Source organism: Salvelinus fontinalis, chromosome 25, assembly GCF_029448725.1.
Source record: "Salvelinus fontinalis isolate EN_2023a chromosome 25, ASM2944872v1, whole genome shotgun sequence".
In the NCBI taxonomy this organism is placed as follows: Eukaryota; Metazoa; Chordata; class Actinopteri; order Salmoniformes; family Salmonidae; genus Salvelinus; species Salvelinus fontinalis.
Genome location: NC_074689.1, coordinates 2,566,083 through 2,590,742, shown reverse-complemented (window position 1 = coordinate 2,590,742; position 24,660 = coordinate 2,566,083). Strand labels below are relative to the sequence as shown.

The 24,660-nt window shown below is 42.3% G+C and overlaps 1 protein-coding gene across 3 annotated transcripts in view; it reads right to left on the bottom strand.

Annotated features, from left to right (window-relative positions):
- The window catches only part of LOC129822747 (vacuolar protein sorting-associated protein 41 homolog), a 32,121-nt gene extending 12,642 nt beyond the window's left edge, over nt 1–19,479 (bottom strand). The window contains exons 1-11 of one of the 3 annotated variants that reach the window (XM_055881127.1): nt 19,259–19,479; nt 15,325–15,423; nt 7,273–7,311; nt 5,530–5,637; nt 4,010–4,087; nt 3,847–3,921; nt 2,628–2,690; nt 2,394–2,459; nt 739–858; nt 295–508; nt 82–179 (exon numbers count right to left, since the gene is read on the bottom strand). In XM_055881127.1, the coding sequence (XP_055737102.1) occupies nt 82–179; nt 295–508; nt 739–858; nt 2,394–2,459; nt 2,628–2,690; nt 3,847–3,921; nt 4,010–4,087; nt 5,530–5,637; nt 7,273–7,311; nt 15,325–15,372 (909 nt within the window). In that variant the 5' untranslated portion in view covers nt 15,373–15,423; nt 19,259–19,479. Of the gene's footprint in view, nt 1–81; nt 180–294; nt 509–738; nt 859–2,393; nt 2,460–2,627; nt 2,691–3,846; nt 3,922–4,009; nt 4,088–5,529; nt 5,638–7,272; nt 7,312–11,033; nt 11,167–15,324; nt 15,424–19,258 lie in introns of those variants that run through there. The other 2 variants (XM_055881128.1, XM_055881129.1) reach the window with 2 other exon arrangements.
- Between the last annotated feature and the right edge of the window lie 5,181 nt (nt 19,480–24,660).

Genomic DNA, 24,660 nt, shown 5'->3' with positions numbered 1-24,660 from the left:
ATCAACATTTAAATACCATGGCTGTGACCGCTTAAGCCATTCCACCATGCAACATATCTACTGTTTCTAACCAAACATTACCATGTGATCAGAGTTCTCCTTCACAAAGTACAGGGTGACCAGCTGGTCTGCTAGAGGCGCCAGGCCACTGATGAAGAACTCAGTTTCAAACGCAGACACTGCGAGAGAAGAAACCCACATTACTACAACTCTAAACTAATGCTCTTACCCCCGCATTATATTACATTGAAAGTTCGACAAAACATTTTGTTATTCAACAATACATGTTCTCACCAATTTCCACATAACGGCTAGGAAGGTCTCTCAACTCTGTGTGGCCCCTCTCCTTCACAACACAGATCTTAATGGAGGAGCCCCAGCCGATGATGAGGGTGGAGTTGTCTTTCCAGCACAGACTGCAGGGGTACATATCAGGCCGCAGGCTGACGTTATCTCGCAGGACGTTGGTGATTCGCTGTTTGGTGCTGATGTCATAAATCTTCACCCCCTGGAAGAGACCGAGACAAACAGAGAATGTTCACCATCTGTACATCTAATGCACTAATCTATGTAAGTTGACATGCTAGATGATGCAATAAAAAAACCTAACAGATACAAGAAAGTAAATGATCATCATTATCATAATGATGAAATATATCAATATAAATTAAACCACAAACTATTCTTCGTGTTTCTTGTTGCCACGTATCTGCAGCTGTGACGGTTATCCTTACTTACCATATTGTTGGCCCAGGCGATGAGATTGGCCCTCCATTGGACGTTAGTGATGGTGCCCTCCCCCTCGTGCAGAATGGAGGTCTTCCAGCGGTTCAGCCAGTTCTTCTCGTACAGCAGCAGCTTGGGAAGGACACATTTAAAAAACTCACATCAGAATCACGTGTGTCACCAATGATAACCAAATCAGCACCACTGTTTCAAAAACAGACACAAACAATCGTGTCCTTGGACCGGTGGTTTGTGGTTCTGTATTTCCACCACCAGAGGGCAGTAGAGCACAGGGACAGGAGGGTAGTCTGTTGTGTCAGTGGGCCTCAGAGCGGGAGGATTGTGTTTAACTCCGTCATAAACGTTAAGTAAACAGACACTGTGTTTTCCAACTTAGTTCAACTCAGTGAGCAGACATGATCCATCTTCACATGATTCAACTAACCTATCAGTGTGTATGTATGACATGATGTGACAAAAGAAGTGGAAGGGAAATCTAAAGATTGCATTAAAGATGTGGTCTTGAAACATGGATCACCTTCATAATAAAAGACTGACAAAATCAATTCCTGATTACTTAATTACTTCAGTAGGTTTGACAGAAAGCTTTTTCGAAATCACTTTGATTCTCGTCAATGGCTTTGAGACAATGATCGCTGTAGTCACTCTTTTCAGTCATTATGTAGACTGACGGAGGCGTCACCTCAAAGGCCATATACATAAAAAGCCTTTCAGGCCCTTTAAAAGCATCTCTCAGTGTCATACAGATGGATGTACAATACCATATAGGTATTATGTTCTGGGGAGTGAGATGAGAGAGAGCCCCGGCCTCTCTAATTCAAAAAAAAGTCTGAAAATGTTAACAGTTCTCTCCAAAGAGAGGATATAACACTGGCAGAACTGTGGAGACAGAATTGAATTGCCTTTGACAGGATGTGGCTCCAGTTGAGGCGTATTGATTTTCATCACAGGGCGCTTTATGGAGGGTCTTGAGAACAGGGAGAGGAAAGAAATCAGTACCAATTGAAAGAAAATGGTTACACTAACAATGAGCGTTTCCTAAGAAAAGAAAGGTGGATTGGATGATTCCAGAAGCTCTCTCACCAGTGCTGTAGATATGTATATATCTTGTTTTTTTCTCCCCAATGGTCATTGAAATACAGTACTTGTACAGATTCTTGGTCTATTTGAATCATTTATACTAAGTGATGCCGCAGACTGCAAGTCTTTGTAACTCAAAAGGGAACATTAATACCTAATATAGATCAAGAGTCTGAGACAAATTAGAGAAGAGACTGCTGTGTGCCTGCCTGTCCAGGACCCTAAGACTTTGGGCCTTCCTGATAATGACATCTATTTGGTGTGCTTGTGAAGCATTGCCTTTCAAACACTGTTGAGCGAGCAGCACTTTGTGAAAATGGGCCGTTCTCCCCGGAGTGCACTCCAGACGAGAGACAGGGGAAAGTAAGAGCCTTTCACACCACCCAGCAAAAGCCTACAAGGGAGGAGGCTCACAAGAACGACATCTAAATGAATTCATTTTGAAAAACAACGGCTAATATCCTATCCGCATTAGCTAACGCTCAACAGTTTTCAACTACACTGCTAGCACTGTTGAGATGGGCTATACACTGAAATTACATTGAAAAATACCTTTCAAATCTCACCTTGTTGCCTCCGGTGACAAATTGTTTGTAGCTTGAACTGCTGAACCGAGGGTGCAACGCCACCACCTGGAGAACATGGCGAGTGGATCCATTTTAGAACGCGTCAAGAGTTTAGAAGCAATGATGGGGGCTATCTTGAGACGCACTGAATATATTAGTATACCACCTCGTACATATACTCTCAACTAAAAAGTATGAAGTTAAAAGAAGTACAAGTATTTGACATCCGCTTACTTTGACAGGGCAGTCAAAGTTCTCATGGAAGCCCTCCCTTGTGTAGAGTCCAAACACTTGAACCTGCAATAGAGAAAGTGTAGAATGTCAGTATAAAAAAATAAAAAATAAATCTGTACTGTGTTTGCAGCTGTTTCTGAGGCACTCTTGTGTATGCAGGGGGAGTTCTGGACAGCAAGACTGATTGGATCACTGCTACCCTTCCACTGGGTCACCAATTAGTGGCCAGGTTGAATCTCTGAACCCTCTGGTGCTTTGATACGAGCATCGTAATCTTTGGCTTTACCACAGCCGCAGTTACTGTAGTTACCGCAATACCTTATGAAACAATTACACTGTACCACAGCCTGACTGTCTGGGAGTCAAAAAAAGACAAAAAGAAAGTTTCAAAAAGAAACATCACGCCCTTTTTCACTCTCCATTTTCAATCCCATAGATGATTCAGGATTATTTGAAGGGATTGACACAGATTAATGGCAAACTGAATTGGTCGAGGATGAACAACTGCAGCGGCGTCGATTTTAATTGTCAACGCCACTTTCTGTGCGACAAGATCTTGTTTCGCCGCTGGAGTGCGAGCGAGGAGGCGATATCAGAGAGCATATCTGGACTGCAGGATCCATGAAGGATGGTAATAATGATCAGGAGAGGAGCGATAACAAGAAAGTAGAGAGCACTGAGAGGGTATCCATAGAGACCTGATGACTGACAGCCAGGCAGACAGATGGGAGAGTCTCCCCCTTAGAACATGAACATGTGCTTGTTCAAAACCCTATACATTTGTAGATTTATGAAAGTAAACAGGTATGAGGAAGATAAAGCTTCTGGTTTGTAAAACTTATGAGTACTAGGGCACATACCTGGAGAAAGGGAATTTAGAAATACGGTAACAAGTTCCATTAAATTCTAAATATGAACAAGAATATCCTTGGCTTTTGGCATTGATGAAATGAGTTCAACACATTATATAATTTCATGGTAAATGCAAAGTGACGTTCAACGTATTACACATAATACCTTGCCACTTAATGGTGGGGCAGAGATCGAGGCTACATTCCAAATGGCACCCTATTCCCTAATTAAATCAACATTGTTTCCACGTAATTTCAATGAATTTACGTTGAACTAACGTGGAATAAACGTTGAATTGACATCTGTGCCCAGTGGAGTGTCACTCGTTCTGTACGGCCACCAGTTTGGAGCAGAGAGATGATCTCACCTTGCCGTCCTCAGAGCAGATCCCCATATGCTCTCCACTCTCATCCAGACTGATCTGGTTGATCTTCACTGGACTCTGAGGAGAGACCACAACAACATTGACACTGAATGACTGGGAACGTTCTGAGAGCAGGTGATTATTTGGAATTGAGTTGAGTACTTACAATTTCAAACTTCTGAGTCAGATTTCCTTGGATGTCCAGAAGGAAAACCTTCCCAAAGTGAGTGCCCAGTGCAAGGAACTGAAATGGAATAAACCTGAGATTAATCTTTAGGACAATTCAAGATTTTTAGCAAAAATGTGTACTACTGGTGAAAGCTGTGGCAAGAGGATTAAAAATGCACTCTGTCTAGCATAGCTGGGGAAGGCGAGTAGTGGGCTCTGGGGCAAAAACTGTGAAATTACAGAGGGTGGGAAAACCCTGTTTATTAAAGCAGACAGTGTGAAATGGTATTTTGTCTCTCAAATTAAAACGCTTAAACATAATACATGCGCTGTACATCTGGCTTCTCCTTGCGTCGCCAGCAACCCAACCACCGCCTCTCCTGCCCACCATAAAGCTATTATTTTCTACAGAGCAGCAACTGGTTTCCCACGTTTCCTGCTTCTGCACAGTATGTGAGTGTGTTGAAGTGTGTGTGTGGTGTGTGTGTGTGTGTGTGTGTGTGTGTGTGTGTGTGTGTGTGAGAGAGTGTACGTATGTGTAGGTCCGCTGGGACAAGAAATTATAAAAACTGGGAGGCTTTTTGGCATTAGATTAAGTGTGCGTTCTTCCACACAGGCCCAGCTCGAGCCCCTCCCCCTAATCCCTCTCCCCTGTGTGTGCGGTGAGCCCACCATGCTTCAGTGCAGCCCATAATGAAATGCTTATATTTACAGGCACAGCTGAGCATGTCAGACAGAGCCCCTGCAATCTCCCCAAATAAAATACCCCAAAAATAAATAAATAAAGGGATCAACCTTGCGAGGCGGAGCGACTTTTAAAAATGATTTATTAGAATGGAATTGTTCAAATAAAATTCCGATTCAGGCACTGAAAATATGAGGCAACATCAGGCAAAGCGGCGTGTTGGTGGTTTTATAGGTGCTGGGGGTTGGCTGGGTCGGGGGTTTGTGTCACAGTACAGGTAGCGTAGCTGGCAGGCGGTGCACAAGCACAAAAACACCGGCAAGAAGGAAAGTCGGGTAAAATGTGGTATTTCTGCACAGCAATGTCTCTCACTCTGGCACGATTGCTTGTTTTTAGGATCAGGATCAGAGAGGAGAGAAAAAATAAATACGTGAAAATCAATAGTGGTTAATAAAACATCAGGTGAGCAGACGTAACCAGGTATGACTCGTCCTCTGTTCAGACGTGCATGAGTGCACGCGGTGCCAAAACGATTAGCCATCCAGCTCAGAGATGGCCCGCTGAAAAACAGAAACGTTCAAAAAGAGAACATGGGAGCAAAAAGCTGAAAGAAACTGAAGAAGAAAGGGATAAACAAAATGGCCGGCGGCAGCTGATGTGTACCTTCCCTGAGTGAAAGGGATGAGTGGAGGGTGAGGAAGAAATGGCCTGCCTCTCCATATTGTAGAAAGAGAATGCTAACCGACATTGAATATATCAAACATGTGTAAACAATTAAATTTTAAATCTAGTGTAGTTCAGCCAGCAAAGCTCTGCTAGGTTAGGACCTGTACCTTATCATGGACAGTCATACAGCTGGCAGCATCCTTTTGGAGAATCTCAGTCACCCCATTGGCCAGTCGCTCATACTTCAGCTTAGGCTCCTCCTCGCTGTCCTCTTCCTAGTTTGAAAGAGGGATTCAGTTAAAACAATCCAGCATAACTCGTCTATAATACACCGAATATTACACTGGCACAGATTCATGCATTCTCCTTGCTGATAGGGAATCTGAATTTGGTATGGGAATTCCCTATCAGCAAGGTAGGAAATTCAATACAAAAATTCCATAGAAAATTCCCTTTCACCATCAGCAAGGTAAATGTTTCTAGATACACAAATAAACGTCCAAGGCCAGTCCACTCTCCATCTGTAACCAGATCATCCTTCCTTTCTACTGGCTGTGCCACACTGTCCCGGGAACATAAATTGATTACAACCCTCCTAGGAACCCCAAGCATATGTGCTGCTGCCATATTCTCCTGTTGTACATTTGCTGTCACAGCCTGAATATTCCCCATAACCCAGTTTATAACCAATGCTGCATAGACTGAGGCCGTCTATATGGTGCATCAACACAAAACAAAGACTGCTATTATCAGCACTATGGGAGAAGGTGGGGGAGGGGGGGGGGGTTCAGTGTGTGGAAAGAATGTAATTTACAAGAACCATCCTTTCCCACTTTACACCAGCATGTCTATTTCCTGTTTATTCCCTTGTGAAATTTCTAATGCCTGGGCGATTGTCACAGTTTTACAAAGCTATAACACAAAACAACAAATGTACACCCCATAGAGGGTCTACGGGCACTTTTTTTCAGACGTTTGTTAGTGTGGTAAAATTCCTTTTTGTTAGGTTTATGAAACTTTGCCACAACATCCCATTTCAATTAATATAGTCTAAATGTTTAATAGGGCATGATAAATCAAGGGTCTGATCAGAAAGTCATATTACAACAGCCCATGGGGGACACAATCAAGTGAACGTGAATCTGTCTAAAGAATATGAACCAAGGGTCTGGTGGGAGTATGTAACTTGGTTCCGATCTAGCCATTCTGGCAAAGCCTTCAGCACATAGGCTACACTCTCACTTCATTCATCAAGTCGGTCTACTGACAACCCACTCACGGAGACAGGTGCCTAGCGAATGGGCAAGCTACACCACAATAACTAAATAAGCGGGGTCTTGTAGCGATTCAGAGGGGACATACAATCATGCAGTCCCAGGTGCTTGTTTACCTGTGAGTGTTAGTGTGCAGAGATGATTCTGTTTGTGGACTGGTGATAGGGGGCAGGCAGACTTTTCATTTACTGGTGAAGATTTTCTTTCTCCATTCGGAATGGTTTTTCTTTGGGGAGTAGGGGGTGGAATTGCTCAATGTACTGGCTATTCCTTACATTTCATTCTCTGTATCATTTAAAGATAGGCTGCTCCACATCCTCCCTAGCAGTCTGACATGCTATATTTTATTTAGTGATTCCCACAACTGCACGCGTCTCTGACATGGTCAGACATTTTATCTTCTGCTGTTAATCCGGACGATTTTCACAACATCTGGAAAATTGCATAATAACATCTCTAAATTTGCCTTGCTTTTGCTGTAAAAAAACCCAAACAGCGTTGTTTGTTTACATATGGGAAGAGAATAAATGCACAAACAGAACATACATTTTCTACAATTACTTTGGCCTAAATTAATCAAAAATGTTCCACTTTTTATTAGCGGGCCATATACATAGTTTGCACACAGTATCTTACCTCAGAGTCATCTGTGGATTCTTCACTTGGTTTTCTTCCCTAGAAGACATACAATCGTGTTTATTAAAAGACAAGAGAGATCTAAAGCAAAAATGACATTACATTATGGATGCAATGTTTGCTTTAGACCAGCTTGGTTTGAGTTTGACAGATAATTAGCCAAGTAAACCTCAACTACACAATGTACTTCACATCAACGGAGTTGAGCGGAGACGAGAGTGGGTGGAGTGTACCTCCGACTACATCGAGTCGCTCTCAGTCGATACGAGGAAACAGTCGGTGGTTGTATTTTATTATCGTTTTATTAAAAAGTATGGATTTCAACAAACAAAGGAAGGCACACAGAGGACAAACATGGGTAGGCTACACGGTACGGGTTTAAAAAGGGCAACTGCACTTCCTGATTTGGCCTGGTTTTAGATTTGGTTCATTAAAGGGCAATTCCGCCACTTTTCAACCTCATATTCATCATTTCCAGCACCAAACCAGTGTCTACATACAGATAACTGCCAAAATAAAGGAAACACCAACACAAATTATCTTAACATAGATTCTATAAGTGTCTGGAACTCTATTGAAGGGATGCGTCACCAATCTTCCTCAAGAAATTCCTTAATTTGGTGTTTTGTTGATGGTGGTGGAAAACGCTGTCTCAGGCGCCACTCCAGAATCTCCCCTAAGTATTCAATTGGGTTGAGATCTGGTGAATGGGACATTTTCCTCCTATGGGGACATAGCCCTGTGGATGGGGACATAGCCCTGTGGATGGGGACATAGCCCTGTGGATGGGGACATAGCCCTGTGGATGGGGACATAGCCCTGTGGATGGGGACATAGCCCTGTGGATGGGGACATAGCCCTGTGGATGGGGACATAGCCCTGTGGATGGGGACATAGCCCTGTGGATGGGGACATAGCCCTGTGGATGGGGACATAGCCCTGTGGATGGGGACATAGCCCTGTGGATGGGGACATAGCCCTGTGGATGGGGACATAGCCCTGTGGATGGGGACATAGCCCTGTGGATGGGGACATAGCCCTGTGGATGGGGACATAGCCCTGTGGATGGGGACATAGCCCTGTGGATGGGGACATAGCCCTGTGGATGGGGACATAGCCCTGTGGATGGGGACATAGCCCTGTGGATGGGGACATAGCCCTGTGGATGGGGACATAGCCCTGTGGATGGGGACATAGCCCTGTGGATGGGGACATAGCCCTGTGGATGGGGACATAGCCCTGTGGATGGGGACATAGCCCTGTGGATGGGGACATAGCCCTGTGGATGGGGACATAGCCCTGTGGATGGGGACATAGCCCTGTGGATGGGGACATAGCCCTGTGGATGGGGACATAGCCCTGTGGATGGGGACATAGCCCTGTGGATGGGGACATAGCCCTGTGGATGGGGACATAGCCCTGTGGATGGGGACATAGCCCTGTGGATGGGGACATAGCCCTGTGGATGGGGACATAGCCCTGTGGATGGGGACATAGCCCTGTGGATGGGGACATAGCCCTGTGGATGGGGACATAGCCCTGTGGATGGGGACATAGCCCTGTGGATGGGGACATAGCCCTGTGGATGGGGACATAGCCCTGTGGATGGGGACATAGCCCTGTGGATGGGGACATAGCCCTGTGGATGGGGACATAGCCCTGTGGATGGGGACATAGCCCTGTGGATGGGGACATAGCCCTGTGGATGGGGACATAGCCCTGTGGATGGGGACATAGCCCTGTGGATGGGGACATAGCCCTGTGGATGGGGACATAGCCCTGTGGATGGGGACATAGCCCTGTGGATGGGGACATAGCCCTGTGGATGGGGACATAGCCCTGTGGATGGGGACATAGCCCTGTGGATGGGGACATAGCCCTGTGGATGGGGACATAGCCCTGTGGATGGGGACATAGCCCTGTGGATGGGGACATAGCCCTGTGGATGGGGACATAGCCCTGTGGATGGGGACATAGCCCTGTGGATGGGGACATAGCCCTGTGGATGGGGACATAGCCCTGTGGATGGGGACATAGCCCTGTGGATGGGGACATTGTCCTCCTATGGGGGCATAGCCATGGTAGCCAAAATAATGGCCTGCCCAATATTTTTTATACATGACCCTAAGCATGATGGGATATTAATTAATCATGTTTTTTCTCAAAAACCTAGAATTGCACCGTTTTCACATGTTGACACTGGTATTGTGCTGGACATAATGCAAATGAGGTTGAAAAGTGGGGAAATTGCCTTTTAAGAAATGCTAGCGGACATGACTGTGGTTTGATTGATGTGGGTGTCTCGTGTGTGTTCGCAGGTAGGAAGAGTTAGCCAAATGATTTCGCCAATTAGCTTCAACCGGCTGGTGTGCAACCGTGGCAAAGAAAGTTTGACTTGTCTTACAGATAAAAAGATTTAAAGCATATGCATAACCATGGTAGCAATTGAAAGGGACCAGTTAGTAAATAATGGGGAAATTATTAGACCAAAAAGGTGAGGACAACTAGATACAATCAATAGTGTAATGTTCGGATTCAATGTGCATTTTACATATACTTTTTGTGAACGAGATCTTAAAATACTATGGATACATTCAGTAACATGATAAGAATATTCCTGGACGATATGTTGTAGGTGCAACAGAAGACAAACACATTTTGAGGGATTGAGTGAGAGGACTAACTAGTGTAGCCACTCTAAAGTGTTTCCTAAGTCATTTCAATGCACTTATGACAGAAAGAAGACTCTGAAACAGTAAGGTGCTTTCTATTCGCTCCAATCACTGTGCCACTGAGGAATTAAAGCAAGCAAACTTGTATTTGTTTTGTTTGGAACACAACCTTGCATCCCTGCCGTCATATAATTACTGTTGTGTCCATTCTAAATCGCAATCTGGGTCAGGTGGGCACAATTTTGTTGTTATATTGCCAACATGACTAGCGAAGTTATAAAATACGATACTACAGTGTTAGGCTTTCACAATGCAATTCAGGGAAACAAATCGTAATTTTGGTAAAGAGTCATGAGCCGTGGCGACTCGTCATTCAGGGCAGGTGGGGCAGAGCGTGTCACATATCAGTTTGCAAGCAATGTAAAAAAATATATATAACTCAGTTAATAAAGCTGCATACACACATGGTCTCTTTTTTGTTTTCTTGAGTAAGGCAGCTCCAAAATGCAGGTGTTTCAGCCTAGCTCAGTGCTTTCTGTGGTGGTGGGGCGAGCCAGCAGAAAATAGGAGCATTGCGCCGTGATTGACTCAGTGTTCTGTCACTCATGGGGACAGTACGTCATCGGCAAGTTTAAGTCCTTAGCAAGGGTAGACATCCAAAATTTCAGCCCTTTGGGTCTTGCCATAGAGTTATATTACAATTGCCCTTCCAAGAAGGCTCAAGGTCATTGGCCACAGATAAAATTAAGGTCAAATCACGTTATATCTACAGAAGCTTTGATTGGACTGATCATGTCAACATCTTACTTTCAAAGTCTTAGCTAGCAGTCATCATCATGAATAAAGTTGACAATCTACTGGCAAATCATTTTTAATCATATGAAGAGAAATAATGAAGAGAAATTGTAGATAAAATATATCGGTGCTCATCGACAATGAAAATTACACAACAAGTTTGAAATCGCAAATTCAACAATGAGTCGTTTTGAAGGAATCAATAGCTAACTGCAAGCAAACACTAGCCTGCTATTCAATGGAGTGGCTGTGTCCCCCCCCCCCCCCCCCCCCCCCCCCCATTTCAAGGCCTACCTTCAAACTCAGTGCCTCTTTGCTTGACATCATGGGAAAATCCAAAGAAATCAGCCAAGACCTCAGAAAAAGAAATGGAGACCTCCACAAGTCTGGTTCATCCTTGGGAGCAATTTCCAAATGCCATGTTCATCTGTACAAAGAATAGTACGCAAGTATAAACACCATGGGACCACACATGCCGCTCAGGAAGGAGACGAGTTCTGTCTTAAGGACAACAAAGTCAAGGTATTGGACTGGCCATCACAAAGCCCTGACCTCATCCTATAGAAAATGTGTGGGCAGAACTGAAAAAGCGTGTGTGAGCAAGGAGGCCTACAAACCTGACTCAGTTACACCAGCTCTGTCAGGAGGAATGGGCGAAAATTCACCCAACTTATTGTGGGAAGCTTGTGGAAGGCTACCCGAAACGCTTGACCCAAGTTAAACAATTTAAAAGCAATGCTACCAAATACTAATTGAGTGTATGTAAACTTCTGACTCACTGGGAATGTGATGGGGAAAAAAGCTGAAATAAATCACTAATATTATTCTGACAATTCAATTTTTTAAAATAAAGTGGTGATCCTAACTGACCTAAGACAGGGAAGTTTTACTAGGATTAAATGTCAGGAATTGTGAAAAACTGAGTTTAAATGTATTTGGCTAAAGTGTATGTAAACTTCCAACTTCAACTGTATGTATGCTGTAGCTAAGAAATGTAACACTAAGTGTATGTTGTGAAGTAAGCAGTTAGTAGCCCATGTGCTTCACCCTAATAATTTGGTCTATTTTCACCAACACGGTATTGTAAACACATCGTTCGTGGCCGGTGTGTGCTTGTTTGCCAACTTTTTATGTACAACTTTGGCAGTGCTACTGAAAGTAGTGGTGGCGCTTGGCTTGCACGTGCAAATTCAGCACACACAACGTACTATAATAGAATTGTGTTATTTGACGTGTCAAATTAAAAGCTGATTTAACACGTCAAATAGTGTTGTATGACGTGTATCTTTTTTGAAACGCATAGACCCAAACTGCGTTCAATGTGCCCCACCCTAATAATTTGGTATATTTTCACCTCTTAATTTTGCCTCCTGTTCTAACTTGGTGGTGCACATGTAGCCTATAAGCTGTTTTAGAGAAATGTAATCATCAAATATTGTAAGAGCTCTCATTGTCTGTTTATATGCCCCCTTTATTTATCCTACGGTTCTGACTTGTACACAGAGCACACTGTAAGAACGGCCCATGTTCGGAATTCTGACGCTGTTCATTTCAAAAGTGCTGAATAAATAGTTATGACTACGTCCATCCTAGTTCGCTCATTATTGTCTTAATCTACATAAGAGATTGCCTCTTATCGTCCCCTTATGCCATAGTTTGTACATCTTAATTGTCAGTAGAAACACATTTGTTGAAGCAAGTCAGCCATGTTTTTTAAAAGGCAGTAAATAATGCTGAATGAACTGCTTCGATTCCAAACAAGGCTCCGCTGATAGCCAGGTGTAGCAGTGGTAAGGTGTTGGGACTGCTGTTGGGACAGCTTTATGTAGGCCCTAACAGTTTGTGGGCACCGTTTGTCACCGTTATAGTGAAAGTAATGTATTGTTTAGTGGCATGCATCCCACTTCTTTCTTTTTGCCCCACCAAGATTTACATGCTAAAATCGCCACTGGTCATGAGTGCATTCAGCGTGCTGCGGCAAATTTTCTTCACAGTAGACAAACATACAGTGCCAATTTTAGCATGTAAATCTTGGTGGGGCAAAATCCAATTTTTTTGTTTTTTGATACATGCCAGCAAAGCCACTACACAACACTAAACAATACATTAATTGCCGTTTAACGGTGACAAACGGTGCCCACAAACTGTTAGGGCCTACATAAAGCTGTCCCAACAGCAGAGCTTTCCTTTCAGCACCATGGAGTGAATCCTTACCACTGCTACACCTGGCTATCAGAGGAGCCTTGTCTGGCAGTGAAACAGTTCATTCAGCCTCATTTACTGCCTTTTTAAAAACCATAGCTGATATGGCTGACTTGCTTAAACAAATGTGGTTTGTAAGTTGATAAGAGCCGCATTCTCCTTAAATAACAAACGCCAAATTAGTTTTTACCTTTGAACCATACAAACATTATTACATTTATGTTCAGTAAAACCATAACGTTCAATCTTATATCATTAACACTTAGAGCTAAGTACGAGCAAGTGAATTGAAGCAAAAATGGACACCAAGAGAAATTCTGATTGATTCTAGTTCAGATAAATTCATCAAGATGTTGAGGCCTTAATTTTACTCCTAAGTCACCACACACACACACCACAGAGAGAGAGAGCGAGAGACCTATGTGGTCTAAAAAGGAAAGAAAATACAGTCATGAGGATCCACTTTTCTATACCGAAGCACAGACAGCGCATTGCGCAAACAAAACAACTCTCGCAATATCGACTGGAATTACATGGGTCTATTACTGAACTGTTTGTTGAAAACAAATTTTTTGGTTACAGACCCAACAACATTATATAGCATCTCTTCCTCGTCAAGAAAAGCACATGAGCTAATTATAATACGCAAAGTAAGCAAAACAATGAAATCATTCCAACATTGCCTAAAATGATGAATACAATACTAATGAGATAGACCTATATAAGCAATAGGCCTATAACAATTATGATGTACAAACACCGGCATAAGGGAATGATGAGCGGATAAGAGGCAAGCCGAAATTTCGATTAAGACAATGAGCGAGCTAAGACAGACGTAGTCAATATAACGATTTGTTCAGCACTTTTGAAACGTACAGCGACAGAATTCCGAACATGGGCCGTTCTTAGAGTATTCTCCCTGTACACCAAGTCAGAACCATAGGATATATAAAGGGGGCATATAAACAGACAGTGAAAGCTCTTAAAATATTCAATGATGACATTTCTATTAAACGGGCTAAGGCTACATGTACAACGACAATTTAAAAAATATATTTTTTATATTATTTAACCAGGTAGGCTAGTTGAGAACAAGTTCTCATTTGCAACTGCAACCTGGCCAAGATAAAGCAAAGCAGTGTCACACAGACAGCAACAGAGTTACACATGGAGTAAACAATAAACAAGCCAATAACACAATAAACAAGTCGATGACACAGTAGAAAAAAGAAAGTCTATATACAGTGTGTGAAAAAGGCATGAGAACGAAGGCAATAAATAGGCCATAGGAGCGAATAATTACAATTTAGGAGACTAACACTGCAGTGATAAATGAGAAGATGATAATATGCAAGTAGAGATACTGGTGTGCAAAAGAGCAGAAAAGTAAATATAATAAAAAAGTATGGGGATGAGGTAGGTAGATTGGGTGGGCTATTTACAGATGGACTACGTACAGCTGCAGCGATCAGATAGCTGCTCAGATAGTTGATGTTTAAAGTTGGTGAGGGAAATAAAAGTCTCCAACTTCAGCGATTTTTGCAATTCGTTCGAGTCACTGGCAGCAGAGAACGGCGAAGGAAAGGCGTCCAAGTGAGGTGTTGGCTTTGGGGATGATCAGTGAGATATACCTGCTGGAATGTGTCCTACGGGTGGGTGTTGTTATCGTGACCAGTGAACTGAGATAAGGCGGAGCTTTACCTAGGCTAGACTTATAGATGACCTGGAGCCAGTGGGTCTGGCGACGAGTATGTAGCGAGGGCCAGCCAACTAGAGCATACAGGTCGCAGTGGTGGGTAGTATAAGGTGATTTGGTAACAAAACGGATGGCACTTTGATAGACTGCATCCAGTTTGCTGAGTAGAGTGTTGGAAGCTATTTTGTAGATGACATCGCCGCAATCGAGGATCGGTAGGATAGTCAGTTTTACTAGGGTAAGTTTGGCGGCGTGAGTTAAGGAGGCTTTGTTGCGAAATAGAAAGCGGATTCTAGATTTGATTTTGGATTGGAGATGTTTAATATGAGTCTGGAAGGAGATTTTACAGTCTAGCCAGACACCTAGGTATTTATAGTTGTCCACATATTCTAGGTCGGAACCGACCAGGGTGGTGATGCTAGTCGGGCGGGCGGGTGCGGGCAGCGAACGGTTGAAAAGCATGCATTTGGTTTTACTAGCCAAGTCAGAACAGTAGGCTAAATTCTGAGGGGGAAAGGGACCAAATTATTAGGGTGAGGCACATGGGCTACTAATAGCTTACAACACAACATACACTTAGTATTACTTTCTTAGCTACAGTATCCATATCTCCCTGGCATATTCCATCATTTATGCAGCAGCCTACAAGACATTTTGGGAAGTTTTGGACTGTTGTGCTGTGCTCACTTGAACAGGAAGGTGGAGGGTGGTCCTTCTTGTGGGCAAATTTGTCATCAAAGTCTGGCATTCTGTGGATTTATGGTGCTTTCAAGACAACTGGGAACTCTGAAAAAACAAGGTTGAATCATGACATTAGTGATCTTCAGGTCAGAGCTGATGTCTGAGATTTCCCAGTTGTTTTGAACACTGCAGAAGTCATACTGGATTGACAGCATCGCCAAGGTATTCAACCATTTCTGACCCATGGTGTTACGTGTGAATATTTATCCAGACAGATGTTTTAAATCCTTAAACCCAGACATGGACCACACACCCTCTCCACCGAATAGCAGGCAGGGGAAGCAAAATAGTGAATGCTTTGCAACGCCTGCAGTTAGCCACTGATTCTTTCCAAACCACTCATCGATGAATTTTGCAATTTCCGACTTGTTGTGATTTTACATAATTTGATCTGTGGCCAATGACCTTGAGCCTTCTTGGATGGGCACTTCAAATGAAAATCTATGGCACTTGTTTTAATTGTTTGCAAACTGTGACACAAATGAATGACAAAATAACATGCAAAACAGGCAACAGCTCTGCCCCAGGTGCCCGGAAGACACGTCACCCCTGCAAGCATAGTCACATTTTCTTCAGAATAACCCAAGGTATGGCGCCAAGCAATTTCATGATATGGAAATGGGAAGTGCACATTTGGACTCACTAGTGTTTGGCATGCTGGTATGACAAAGCAGTATTTATTATAATCCTCAACATCTCGTCTTTCAAAATACATTGAGTCCTCTTAATATACAGCATTTCCTTCACTGAATCAACAAAACATGTGCTAAAGCTGCCCATTTCGTGGGAGGGATGAGCGCAACTTCTTGTCGTGCGCAGTGTTCAAGTTCAGAACGACTGTCAGTCAAATCCCATACAGCGCTGTGAAGTGCAGAGCCTGAGGTCATATATAGCATGTTACTGTACAGCCACTGGGTTCCAATTTAGGCATTTATCAGTGCCCAAATCTGCCATTTTCAACCTGTATGGTATGGGTGTAAAGGGTTACATCATCGAAATTTGGAGCCATTGACCTTTTAAAATATTGTTCCATGTACATTGTGCAATTTACTGATGGTGTCTTATTAACCCTATAGGGCCAGTGAATGTTACACCAAATTCACTATGGGCATTATTATCAGGCTGCATGCAGGTGCGCTGCGAATTGGCGATTACTTGGGCGCTGCCAGTTGTGAGCATGTGCGCAGGATTAAAATAAATCCAACCCACAGAAAACTGTGGGTACCTTCATTCCGTGACACGCCATTTTTTCCTATCATCTCGCAAATCTACGTTTTGGACGAGACTGACTTTATGACCCAAATTATCCTGTTTACACTTTGTAGTCAATTTTGACACTAGAATAAAATGTTTGACTCATGTCGATGCCATATAGGTCAAACGAGAAATTCCTTTTTAGGGGCAGTCTCTCTAGAATAAAAAAAAATGTAAGTATCAACTGCAAAGCGAATCAAAGGAGTCTGAACTTCCTTTCAAAAATGAGTCTGCTCTCAACTCTGTGGAGGAGTTGAGGTACTTGGCTAACAGGGGCTTATTCATTAGGCCTATTCTGTTGCAAAGCATTTCTTAAACGGAAACAATGCCCCCGTACACAAAGCAATGTCCAAACTGGTTTGTCGAGATCGATGTTGAAGAACTTGACCGACCTGCACAAAGCCCTGACCTCAACCCCATCGAACACCTTTGTGATGAATTGGAAAGCCGACTGCAAGTCAGGCCTTATCACTCAACATCATTGCCCGACCTCACTAATGCTCTTGTGGCTGAATGGAAGCAAGTCCCTGCAGCAATGTTCCAATATCTAGTGGAAAGCCTTCCCAGATGAGTGGAGGCTGTTATAAATCAGCAAAGGGGTGGACCAACTCCATATTAATTCCATTGATTTTGGAATGAGATGTTCAACAAGCAGGCGTCCACATACTTTTGGTCATGTAGTGTACATAAACAAAATCAAACAAGATCCTATAAAGACACCAGGAGTAGCTTAAGAAACAAAAAGAAAGATACCTCAAGAGAAAAGAAAGTGGTGAACAGAAATCCACCGCACAACTTTCCCAGCGAGAAAAAAGGGGAAAAAGGAGGCAATGGAAAATAAACAGAAGAAACAGAAGATCAACTATCCAGAAAAGAGTGGTTATGGTGTCATACCTGTCAAGGAACACACCGCCACACTCACCTGAAGTCTTACAGCTACACAATGATGACCTACCCGCCCCTCAAATGACTCCACTTCTATGTGATTGTTGAATTATTACAGTCTGTGGGCCAAAACAGAGGCAGACAAAGCACAACCTCCTACGCTAACCTGCACAGCACCACAGCCATCTCCTAGCGCAATACAGCCCATTTCTGACATACATGAGGGACTGATTGGAAAGTGTTGTGTTGTGAAATATGATTTATATATGACCCTTACCCTGGTATTATACAAGATGTTGATGCAGAGCTGAGCTCTAGTCAAGACGATGAGTTGTGTGGGAGCCAACCGATTATTTTGGCCAATGAGAGAGGACATTGTATGGTACCAACCAGAGAATGTGTTTGGGCTTGTCCCTGAGCCTCATCCAGTGACAAAACGGCATATGATGCTTGATGGCGCAGTCTGGGAGGAAATTTGCTCTCTCGTTAAGCAATAGAGGGTATTAAGGGCAAAACCTAATATTGAGTGAGCACACATCTATCTCACGAGTCTGAATTAATAGACTGCAACCAGTGAACAATAATTTGTTTAATGTCAACCAGTGTTTCCAACTATGTATTTCTGCCTAATGCATTGAATCCCAAAATTGTGAGGTTCGAATGGTTTGTTCTATATCTTCAATGAAATTAAACATATGTGACGTAAAAATATTTAATGCTATCAGTTGTTAATATTATATGTCATTTCCACCACGCTGTCATTACCATCACGGTACATATTTTTGAGGAAAAGCTGTATTAAATTACAATTGATATTGATGATTTTTCCCATATGTGAACGTGTTCTTAAGATAAGTCCTAAAATAATGTAAAATATAACGATTTTGATGTGGTAAATACATGTTTCTGAGTATCATCAAGGCATATATGGATATCTAGACACGATGAACTCATATAATTAAGAAAACTTCCCAGAAAATAAATAATGTAAAATGTTATATAAAATACCTTGGGCAAAATTTCTGTAATTGCCTTTTCAACTAAAATAGCACTATTTATGACGTGGTGGTACTGACATTTCCCCTCGAATATTTGGGGTAACCGATCAAAATCTTTATATTCTTAAATAGTATGGTCTGAGACACTTTTAAATCCTGTTTCCAGACAGAGTGAAGAAAATATTCTGATAGATAAAAAGCAGTTTCAAGAGGTTTCATTTTCAAAATAAAATTTAAAAAAGTGCCCGTATTTGCAAAATCAACCATAAATGACGAAAATAAGGTCCGTGGTAAGAAGGGTTCTAGATTATCTTCATCAGCTAACATCACTTTGTGAATTTTTTTGAATTGATGTAACAAAAACACAAAGGGCTCATAATTCACAAAGGTCATGGTAACTGACTGCTATTATCTAATAGAACAAAATGTATAACCTCAGGCCTTATTTTCGACGTATATTCCAAAACCCTATTCTTTCCCCATTTTCACATGGGGTGGCTAAAGAAACAGTGGTAACTTATTTCCGGGTTTTAGGACTACAAGCTGGCGTTATACGAATAACTAGCAAAATACTATTGTCTTGGTTGACATTTTTCAGCAATGCACTGTCTTCATCACATGCATACTAGGTTACAAATGCAAATAAATAATTTTGTTATAATAATATCCTAGAAAAGCTAATGCACGGAGATAAAGTCCATTGATTTGATTGCAAAACAGATGAGACGATTGGCTACGCTTACCTTCTCTACTTCTGCCATGATGATTGAGATTGGAAGCGATAGCAGAACAGCGTCCTATTCTCAGCTATCCATTAGTGACTTTAAATATTTAGCTAGCTAATGGTACGTAAAAGAAAACTACACGAATTCACTGAATTCTCCAGATATCAAAACGGTTTCTTGTTGACAAACGTACTATGCAAGTCATGTAAAATCACATGACAGAAACCGGAAACGTGTGGTATTATGGGTCTCTTGTCAAATGGATTGCACCAAAGAGGATCTATTATTTTGCCAAGATGGTCGACTAGGCGCTCTACTCATGGAAATACATTGCGGGAGGAAGCACGATCAGGTGGGAACGTTCTAGACAATTATATTTTTGTAGAAGACATATCACTCTCATTATAACTTAAGTATTATGAATAGCAATTCACCTTTATCTTGACCAAATTCAACACTCGCTCATTGTCCCAATGACTATATATATGATGCATTGCCCCCTTAAGCATTCATTTTTTATTATTTATTTCACCTTTATTTAACCAGGTAAGCTAGTTGATAACAAGTTCGCATTTACAACTGCGACCTGGCCAAGATAAAGCAAAGCAGTCCGACACAAACAACAACACAGAGTTACACATGGAATAAACAAGTGTACAGTCAATAACACAATAGGAAAAAAAAGAAAGTCTATATACAGTGTTTGCAAATGGTGTGAGGAGGTAAGGCAATAAATAGGCCATAGTAGCAAGGGGGGTGAGTGTAACGGATGTGAAATGGCTAGCTAGTTAGCGGTGGTCCGCGCTAATAGCGTTTCAATCGGTTACGTCACTCGCTTTGAGACCCTGAAGTAGTGGTTCCCCTTGCTTTGTGGAGCGATGGATAACGACGCTTCGTGGGTGACTGTTGTTGATGTGTGCAGAGAGCCGACACGGGTTCGCGCCCGTGTCGGGGCGAGGGGACGGTCTAAAGTTAAACTGTTACACAAAAGAGCAGAAAAGTAAATAAAAACAATATGGGGATGAGGTAGGTAGATTGGGTGGGCTATTTACAGATGGACTATGTACAGCTGCAGCGATTGGTTAGCTGCTCAGATAGCTGATGTTTAAAGTTAGTGAGGGAAATGTAAGTCTGCAATATGTAACTTTTTGGGCGACCTGACCAAATTCACATAGACATTTTGTGTTATAGATCTGTCATTATCATTGAACGCAAGTCTAACAAGCAGTAGATCTGTTCTATGTGCATTATTTCTATGTTTCCCGTTCTTAAGTTTCATTTTCCAGCTTTTACTTTCGGTTTTATGCCAGCTTCATACAGTGGAAAATACAATACAATATGAAAGTATATTTCACAGCATTTAGATGGTACAATGATTCTCTACACTATACTTGCTTGTTTTGTGACAGAAATTGAAATTAGGAAAACTATTAGCATTTTAGCAACCAGGAAATGGAGGAGCGATTTCCGCATAGTGCGTCTTTAAACAGACCAAGTCTGCTTAATCTGCACAGACCGATTTTCGGGCGGAGTCGACTCTTTCACTTCGGCCTCTACCTCTTTGACTGCACCCAAAGATTATCTACAGTGTATAATTCGCCTCTGCAGAATCCATTCCTGCTGCTGCTATAATAATAAATATGTAGCAACCCTGGTTTATAAGTGGAAATTATTTTATTCATGATCTATTGAGGTCATTGCAGTAATATTGTTATTATGAATAATTCATTAGTATTCTACTTAACATAGCAGACATAGCCCCCACTGCGATTTGAACCCAGGTGCACCAACTGTCAAGCCAACACCTTAACCCTTACACCAAGATGTCTGAACCTCTTGATAATATCGCTAGGTGTTGAATTAAGGTCACTATATTACCCCCTAGTATACCGACACCTCACTACAGTCGTGGCCAAAAGATTTGAGAATGACACAAATATTAATTTTCACAAAGTCTGCTGCCTCAGTGTCTTTAGATATTTATGTCAGATGTTACTATGGAATACTGAAGTATAATTACAAGCATTTCATAACTGTCAAAGGCTTTTCTTGACAATTACATGAAGTTGATGCAGAGTCAATATTTGCAGTGTTGACCCTTCTTTTTCAAGACCTCTGCAATCCGCCCTGACATGCTGTCAATTAACTTCTGGGCCACATCTTGACTGATGGCAGCCCATTCTAGCATAATCAATGCTTGGAGTTTGTCAGAATTTGTGGGGTTTTGTTTGTCCACCCGCCTCTTGAGGATTGACCACACGTTCTCAATGGGATTAAGGTCTGGAGAGTTTCCTGGCTATGGACCCAAAATATCGATGTTTTGTTCCCCGAGCCACTTAGTTATTACTTTTGCCTTATGGCAAGGTGCTCCATCATGCTAGAAAAAGCATTGTTCGTCACCAAACTGTTCCTGGATGGTTGGGAAAGTTGCTCTCGGAGGATGTGTTGGTACCATTCTTTATTCATGGCTGTGTTCTTAGGCAAAACTGTGAGGGAGCCCACTCCCTTGGCTGAGAAGCAACCCCACACATGAATGGTCTCAGGATGCTTTACTGTTGGCATGACACAGGACTGATGGTAGCGCTCACCTTGTCTTCTCCGGGCAATCTTTTTTTACGGATGACCCAAACAATCGGAAAGGGGATTCATCGGAGAAAATGACTTTACCCCAGTCCTCAGCAGTCCAATCCCTGTACCTTTGCAGAATATCAGTCTGTCCCTGATGTTTTTTCTGGAGGGAAGTGGCTTCTTTGCTGTCCTTCTTGACACCAGGCCATCCTCCAAAAGTCTTTGCCTCACTGTGCATGCAAATGCACTCACACCTGCCTGCTGGCATTCCTGAGCAAGCTCTGTACTGGTGATGCCCCGATCCCGCAGCTGAATCAACTTTAGGAGACGGTCCTGGTGCTTGCTGCACTTTCTTGGGCGCCCTGAAGCCTGCTTCACAACAATTGAACCACTCTCCTTGAAGTTCTTGATGATCCAATAAATGGTTGATTTAGGTGCAATCTTACTGGCAGCAATATCCTTGCCTGTGAAGCCCTTTTTGTGCAAAGCAATGATGACGGCACGTGTTTCCTTGCAGGTAACCATGGTTGACAGAGGAAGAACAATGATTTCAAGCACCACCCTCCTTTTGAAGCTTCCAGTCTGTTATTCGAACTCAATCAGCATGACAGAGTGATCTCCAGCCTTGTCCTCATCAACACACACGCCTGTGTTAATGAGAGAATCACTGACATGATGTCAGCTGGTCCTTTTGTGGCAGGGCTGAAATCCAGTGGAAATGTTTTTTGGGGATTCAGTTCATTTGCATGGCAAAGAGGAACTTTGCAATTAATTGCAATTCATCTGATCACTCTTCATAACATTCTGGAGTATTTGCAAATTGCCATCATACAAACTGAGACAGCAGACTTTGTGAAAATTAATATTTGTGTAAATCTCAAAACTTTTGGCCACGACTGTATACCAAGTCCCTCACGCCATCCCACGTCTGACACCAATGCAGCTACTAAAAATAGACACGTTTTGAAAGACATTATCATTATCCCAACAGTCTTTTGTCATTGCCCTAGCACTCCGGTGATCTGTTCTTGTCAATGTGAAATCAAGACAGCAATAAAATAAAAAAACTAGGCAAGTCCGTTAAGAACAAATTCTTATTATCAATGACAGCCTAGGAACAGTGGGTTAACTGCCTTGTTCAGGGGCAGAATGACAGATTTTTACCTTGGCAGCTCAGGGATTCGATTTAGCAACATTTGCAGTTACTACTCCAACGCTCTGACCACTAGGATACCTGCATATCCTTAGTCTTCAATCATACAAGGTGGGGGTGTGAAAAAAATGTACCTGTGGGTATATGCCTTTCTACCTGCTTTTATCTCACTATAGTAGTGTATTAGCCTGAACAATATATACTGACAAAAGCACATTATATTTAGCCAAAGCAACTAGGGTTAAGTGCCTTGCTCTAATGTACATCAACAGATTTTCACCTAGTCGGCTCAGGGATTAGAACTAGCCACCTTTCAGATACTGGCCCAATGTGCTTAGCCGCTAGGCTATCACAGCATACTGCAAGTTGTGGAAGGTGTGAGAAGGTCAATTCTAGTGAGTTTTTAAAGGACATTCTACTCAAAAGTGAATTAAAATAGAATGATGCTGACATCTAAAATATAATTTCCCCCTCCAGAAATTAGCCCAATAACATTGGTCCATATTATCAGGAAGATGTGCAATTTAAGCATTATCACCCAATTTACCCCACCTGATGCAGCATAGTGGCTATAAATAAATAGGCTGAGGGTTGCCCATCTGCATTTACCCAATTGTGCCAATTATTAGCTAGATCAAAAACTTTAAAAACCAACATATTGATGACTTGAATGTCCAAAAAACATTCCATTGGCACTCAGCCAACCAAGGATCATGTACTGTGAATATAATGTAATAGGCCTACCTGTTACACCCGTGTTACATGTATCCCCTGTCTTTCCTATGCATTCAATGCCATTGACGCATAAACCAATGCCGTTGCTAACAACTCAGGTTATAAAATTGTGCATTTGACACATTTCTTGGTTTTAAGAAATAAGTGTAACCTAATAACACTAGAAAGCTCCCTGATCCTCCTCTTTTAACAGTGGCCATCAAAACTGCTTTCAATGGTGTGTTTTCACTCAACTGCATTAACCTATAAGAGTCTAAGCCCTATCTAAGCAAGGGCAGGGGGGTGGGTTCTACTAAGCTACAGTATATGGAATTGTTTTAAGAAGGTCATACCAAGGACCACTTAGCTAATTGATTTGAAATTTAAAGACCCCTTGAAGTTGCCAAAAAAAATAAAAAACTTCCTTCTATTAGCCCATACAAACGCATTGAATGACAGGTTCACTGCATGGAACAACAGATAGTACCCCGGAAAATCTAAAGGAAGTTTGTTCTGAAGTGTCTGTCCTATATCTGAGAGATATATGAAAGATCAGTAAACATTTTGTTATTTTTTATACATGTATTTAACCTCTTATTTTTGGCACAGTCCCCATACAGTATATACAGTACTTCCATACATTTTTTCAACTGGTACAGGGAGGCTTTCACACGAGTCTTGTGAGGCCTGCAGGTCTTCTAGAGCAAAACAACCGACATGTATGTGTTCGTGGGAGTCTTATTAGTATGGAGCCCAAACTGTTCGGACGCTACAGACAGAAGTTGGCAGATTGGCTGTACCGAATTCAGACGATTCCCAACACGCTTATGGAGGTCGCAGCGCAAACCAGAGAACACCATCGTGTTCGGGAGAGTCTCATCTTTCCAGAGATATAATAGTTTGTAAGCCAAATCGATTGAACTGGAAGTGCGACATCGGCGGATGCGGCAGATGCGGTGGATTGAGATGCATCCAGTGCAAAACT